The following is a 6,355-nucleotide window of genomic DNA, read 5'->3' as shown; positions in this document are numbered from 1 at the left end:
ACACACACACACACACACGCACACGCACACACACACACGCACACACACACACACAGAGAGAGAGAGAGAGACAACACATGCACGCACGCACACATACAGCACACACACGTTGCATGCATGCCTTGACGGCCCGGCTTCAACGTATTCAAGTACGATGCACTGGAACGGAAATATTAAAAACTAGGGTCTCCGGAACGGCAAAAATGTAAGATCTGCATGGTAACTAAACTTAATGCTCTGGAACGGCAAAAATGTAAGATCTGCATGGTAACTAAACTTAATGCTCTGGAACGAGATATTCTTAAAAATGCGATGCACTGGAACGGAAGTTTAGGGTTTAAGGGTTGAAAATGGGGGTCTCTCCCGCGGCACATACCTACCATGCAATATATATGGAGTGCCCCCCCGACCCAGCACGACCCAGTTAAGGCTCAACAATGCAATGGTCACGCATGTGCACCGAGACATGTTAGACAAGGTAGATGAACAGGATGTAATTTCAGAATTTGTTAGTTGCCATCCAGGCAGAAAAGATCAAATTGGAATAATAAAAATATAAAATGACAAGTTATCTGACTGGACTGACTGGTATTACTATTAATACTGATCAATTAGAGGTGTTATATCAGTGCTCTAAGATTTGGAATGTGTATTTAATATGACAATGTGCCTATTCAAATTCAAACCTCAAAACATACAGATGTACATAGTGAAAGTATAAATGCAGATTGAAAATAGGCTGATTTTTCATAATTATGTACTGATAGTATATATACAATTTTGTAAATAATGTTTTATTAGTTATCATACTCATAATATATAATTTAGATACTTTAGTGAAAACATCAGCTTTAGCAACATTCCTCTTTGAAATTTACAAATTGACCTTTTAAAATGATCAGAATTGGTTGCTTTTAACATAGCCTGAAAATGCAGGAAATGCCATTTCCAGGCTCTACATTTCAAAATGTTTGGGCCCCAGACCCCCCGCATCGGCTACATATTTCTGCAGTGGCACTTTTTGGGAGGCCACTACAGCCCTGGTAAGGGAACGTTGCAATGCTCCAGTTACACTACTCAGATCACTCACCGAACCTCTACGTCTTGCGTTTCAGAGGGAGGAACGGGCCGCGGTGGCCGAGGAGGTGGCAGCAGAGGCGGCGGCCGCTCGACCAGCAGAGGGCGTGGCACGAGCCGCGGGAACAACTACGGGAGTAACCGTGGGTCGCAGGGCGTGAGCCGCTCGCGTCCCAAGGTCGGCTACAACTACAATGGCCGCCGCACGTCTTACCGCACCTCCAGCTGGAGTCGTAACGTCGCCATCGGACTGGTGGCTTACACAGCGTACAGGAGCAGCTTCCATCGAGGCCACCACAGTGAGTCGACGCGAGGCGCGTGGGCGGGAGGGGGGGGGCGAAGCATGTCCTGCGAGCGCGCAGCATTTTTCGACGTACGGAATGACGAGTTTCGAGAATTTTGCTTGCAGCGGTGCTGATATTGGCATACCTGTCAATCCCAGGGCTGTAGCTAGTGGGTTGAGGGGGGGGGGCAACCTGTTAATCTCATTGAGGATTTTCAAACGCTGTCTTATCTTATTGCATGGATTAGGATTAATGTGTTCGGTAGGTGGCCTGAGTTCGTGGAATCGAAATCATGTAATTCATTATCAAGTCACGTAAGTATATGTGCTACGTGGACCAGTGTAGACAAAGTATAACTACGTTTTGCAGATATGAACACACTAGTGCTAGCCTCGCTCAGAATGAGTGTATTGCACTGATTCTTTTTCCGTTACCCTATTGCCAACACCAGGGTGTTCCGAAAGTCCACTGGCAAAATTGGTATCTCCGATTTATATCGCATTTTTCATTTCTTGCCCAGTAAACAACCTCTCATTAGCATGACTTTTAAGAGAAGTTTAGATTCTCTCACACTCTTTGTGTGCGAAAAATTGGTGCTTCCCCTCCGTGTTTCGAACATTGTTCTCGCTTCATATTCAGGCGGGCGAGGGTGGACGACATGCGTCAACTACGAAGCCGCCCAGGAGTCTACGATCACCAACGTGACGTCGTATTTCGGCAACGTCTCGAGGACGGACATAATCATTGAGCGCACGACGAGTTCGCGTCCCGTCGGACGGTTCGTCTGTCCGCAGCCGTTCATGCCGTCGTCGTACAAGTACTGCTGCGGCGAGTCCAACCAGCAGCTGTGCTGTAGCTTCAGCAACGGGTACGTATACATTCTACGTCGGCGCGAAACTCCAGGCGGAGGAGAGCCCCGGTTGGTCGTTACGCTTCGTCATGCTGCTCCTCCTAGTGGTTAGATGGGTCCCTGGTCATCTTTTTTTGTGGGAGAAAGACGAGGGGCGAGGCGCTGCTTGCTGTATTGGGGTGCGCTGGGATTGGTCGAAATTGGATCGACATAGGGCAAGTTCGAATTTGCTTCCTTTCTGTGATGTGCAGAGATGTTTCAGATGGTAATGCGTGCAGTTATTGCAGTCTGCTAGCATAATATAAGAGTTGTGTCTTCAGTGTGTAGCTTAGTATTGCTTGTGAGAGCTGAAATATTGCAAGTCTTCAGCAGTTTCTCGATCAGTTCTGGCAGAAGAAAGACTCAGTGTTTGTGATGTGATCATAAGAGTTGTCTGTTGGCAATGTTTCAGGTCTGGACGCATGGTGGGACTCATATTTGGACTGATTTGCATTGTTTGCATCGCGGTTGTGATTTGTGTCGGATGCAAGCGATATAGTATGTATTTGTGTTGTGATTGTGCATACGTGCGGATGTTATTGATACTTAAAATAATGTGGGAATGACTATAATGTAGAACTGGTGCAGAAGTAAGATTCTAGCACGTACCATTATAATAGTTGTGAATTTGTGATCAATCGTTCAAATTTTGCATCCCACAGTATCTGCAGCAATCGTAGTTTATTGTACCCCACATGGGACATTAAAACAATTATTATTGATGTTTGAAATTCGAAGGAATCGAGCATTTATTTATGTTCAGTACTATAAAACAGTTATGCATTATATGCCAAGTTTGATAGGATCTGCATCGTAGTGTATTATGCGTGTTCTGATCTAATTGTATATTTATTTTCAGAAGCCAGAAAAAGAAGTCGTGATGAAAATGAATATGTAATGGAACCAGTTAAGCCTGCGAACTATCCAGCCCGGCCAAATATGGGTATGTAGCCAACTGGTCCTAGAAATAAGTCCGAAAATCCACCCAATCCCCATTTAAAAATTTCAATTGCTACTCTATAGTAAAATCCATAGTAAAATAGTAATCCCTATAGTAAAATCCATGAAGTTAGTCAGTGCTGCTCAAAAGTACCAGGTCAGGAATGTGGGATGGCCTGCCTTTCCAACACTGAGTAAATTCATTAAAGCTATAGAATATTATGCGAGAGAGATCACGTAGAGTGTTAATGTGTGTGAGTGTCTGTGCATGTGTGCAGGCGTACATGTATGTGTGTGCATGAATGCGTAATTACATGTGTGCCTGTGTGTGTATGCATGCCTGCGTGCGTGAGTGAGTGCTTGTGCTATTATTTTTTGCCTTTTCCCACAGAAAAACCGGCTTTATAGTCTGTAACAACTGCTTATCAGTGAAAAAAATACACGGGGGCTCGGGGCGATTTAGCCCCCGAAATGGCAAAAAGAGCCCCCGGAAATGCCAAAACGAGCCCCCGGAAATTTGCATAGAGTTTAATGCAAACCAAATTTTAGAGTGCTATTTTCATGCACGCGAGCTTGAAAAGTAGCCACCGAAAAATAAATTATATTTTTTTCCCTGCTGTTTATATATACACAGTCGTGGCAGTCACATCACAACAGTGTTGCATCTCACTGAAGCTTTAATTTGTTGGTTATCCTACTCTGTAATGCACTGCCCAATAATGCGTACGTTACACAATGCATTTGTTAATCTCGTGCATGAGTGTCTGCTCTTCAGTTAGCTGCTGAATTTTCCTGGACAATCAAAATCCAATGTTATATACAATGCATGCGTTACTGACAAATTTGTTGGGTGTAGAGGTATAACAGATAACAGATAGTTGGTTACATTAGACAAGCGCGATGTACAAATGTTTGTGCTTATAAGCTATCTGCCTGTGTTAGTGGTGAAACCTAACTGCATGATTGCTGGATATTCTGCTTGTCTTGCATCTGTAGGCGGTAGTAGTCGTTCGCCTGAATTTACTCCGCTTAATCAAGTGGGAGGTACAGGACAGCATCCTGGAGTAGCAAGTGGTATGTACTAACTCAAACACGCTGCCCACAGGCAATTAATTATTCATGCATATCTGAGTTGTTAATTCTGCCTTCTTTAACTTTGTGTTCCTCAATGTTTATGCTCATTTATGTTCGTTCAACCTCTTGTTTAATGTTATTTTCTTCCTGCAACTTCCTCTTCCTTATCCAATCTTTTCTCGCATCCTATCACATCCTGCCCACCTACCCTCCAAAGTATTCATCTGCAACCATACATTCATTGTTTACATAACTTTACAAGTACTACTTGGAAACATATAAGTACTACTTACAAGTACAATGTCAATCAATGAGTACATTGCAAATACAAATGTAGAGGATAAAATACAAAAATGTCATGTTCTCAAATGAGGGAAGGGAATCACATCATTTATTATCTATTATGAGAACCATATTAAATTGATATAATAACAAAGACATATTGATTTGTGCTCTCTATCTATCTATCTATGACCCTGTTGTAACTAAATGTCTCCATTAGTATCTGTTTAACACAAGAACTGTAAAATTACTTGAACCATTTTTTTCTTGTCTTTCCTTTGTTTGTTTTACCCAGTGTTCTATTAGTGCCCTCTATCTTCTTAAGTTGGTCTTCACTATCAATCTTAAGACTTTCTATTTTAAATTTTAGGAGGACAGCAAGGGCCGGGATCCTACCAAATGGGACCCAGACCACAAGGATATCCGATGGGACCTGGACAACAAGGCTATCCGATGGGACCCAGACCACAAGGCTATCCGATGGGACCTGGACCACAAGGCTATCCGATGGGACCCAGACCACAAGGCTATCCAATTATCCGATGGGACCCAGACCACAAGGCTATCCAATGGGACCTGGACCACAAGGCTATCCGATGGGACCCAGACCACAAGGCTATCCAATGGGACCAGGGCAACAACCTTACCCCACAGGGCCAGGGCAACCACCTTACCCCACAGGGCCAGGGCAACCACCTACAGCACCAGGGCAACCACCCTATCCCACCACAGCAGGGCAACCACCCTACCCCTCGGCACCAGGGCAACCATCCTACCCACCAGCACCAGGGCAACCATCCTACCCACCAGCACCAGGGCAACTACCTTACCCTATAACACCAGCACAGGCAGCTTATGACCAATCCTCACCAGCAGCACCTCCAGTAACAGATGCAGCCAAAGCGCCATCTAGTGGAGGGCCACCGTAGCCAGTGAATCCTGCACCAGCCGCCAGGGGCATGCCAAGAACTTATGCCGAGGTTGCTGGTTAAATTGACTACGTCACGAATTTTCCATGGTAAAATTTGTAAAAAAAAATTGCCATTTTTTTTCATTAAAAGTAATAACTAACGTTACTAAATATATCCTCAAACTCTCACCTGATAAAAATGTTTTTACGTTGGTGAAATTTGCAAAAATCTAGACGATTTGGTAATTTCTGTTTGTCTAACACTATTCCCCCAGTACTGTTCAGATACTGGCGTCTCTCTGTTTTTCACCGGCAAATTAGGGCATATAAAAAAGATATATAAGCATGAAAAGTAAACAGAAACACTAATTGTATTTTCATACATTTTATTTTGTACAAATAACACACAAATATACTACTTGATGATGCTAGAAATTCGTGACGTAATCACTTTAAAGCATGAACTTAGTTATTTAACTTTAATCTTGGTTTAATAATCAGAGAGTGTATATATATAGGTAAGAGGTTACGATTATTTTAATTTTAAAGTGTTTTCTAGTCTAACCAAGAGGGTGAAGTATTAGTGAAGAGGATATAAAAGTTGTTAGCTCAATGATAGCGGAAGAATTTGGTAGTGTGCACAAATAATTTACAACACGTTATTATTGAGCTGTGTGTTACGTGTAATAAGCATTGTACTTAATTAGATGTGCTGCCTTAGATATTTAATATAAAATTTTTGTGATGGCCCGAGGTCTCACTATGTGTACCAGGTGCCTGAGTGTGAACGTGTGCTCATATATTCCGTTTTATAGATGTTAATATTATAGTCACTAAACTTTATTCTCGTTGGCTGCGTGGTGTGTGTGTGTGCGTGCGTGCGTGCGTGCGTGCGTGCGT

General features: G+C 43.1%; 1 protein-coding gene across 3 annotated transcripts in view; it reads left to right on the top strand.

Annotated features, from left to right (window-relative positions):
- The window catches only part of LOC106807501 (proline-rich protein HaeIII subfamily 1-like), an 8,775-nt gene extending 3,167 nt beyond the window's left edge, over nucleotides 1-5,608 (top strand). For 2 of the 3 annotated variants that reach the window (XM_014809841.1, XM_014809840.1), the window contains exons 2-8: nucleotides 1,116-1,376; nucleotides 2,001-2,229; nucleotides 2,663-2,748; nucleotides 3,110-3,193; nucleotides 4,186-4,263; nucleotides 4,916-5,071; nucleotides 5,107-5,608. In XM_014809841.1, the coding sequence (XP_014665327.1) occupies nucleotides 1,116-1,376; nucleotides 2,001-2,229; nucleotides 2,663-2,748; nucleotides 3,110-3,193; nucleotides 4,186-4,263; nucleotides 4,916-5,071; nucleotides 5,107-5,474 (1,262 nt within the window). In that variant the 3' untranslated portion in view covers nucleotides 5,475-5,608. The remainder of the gene's footprint in view (nucleotides 1-1,115; nucleotides 1,377-2,000; nucleotides 2,230-2,662; nucleotides 2,749-3,109; nucleotides 3,194-4,185; nucleotides 4,264-4,915; nucleotides 5,072-5,106) is intronic. The other variant, XM_014809842.1, reaches the window with a different exon arrangement.
- The last annotated feature ends 747 nt before the right edge of the window (nucleotides 5,609-6,355 follow it).

Source organism: Priapulus caudatus, unplaced genomic scaffold, assembly GCF_000485595.1.
Source record: "Priapulus caudatus unplaced genomic scaffold, Priapulus_caudatus-5.0.1 Scaffold218, whole genome shotgun sequence".
Taxonomy (NCBI): domain Eukaryota; kingdom Metazoa; phylum Priapulida; class Priapulimorpha; order Priapulimorphida; family Priapulidae; genus Priapulus; species Priapulus caudatus.
The sequence above is the reverse complement of the archived record's forward strand: the minus strand, read 5'-3'. Positions and strand labels throughout refer to the sequence as shown.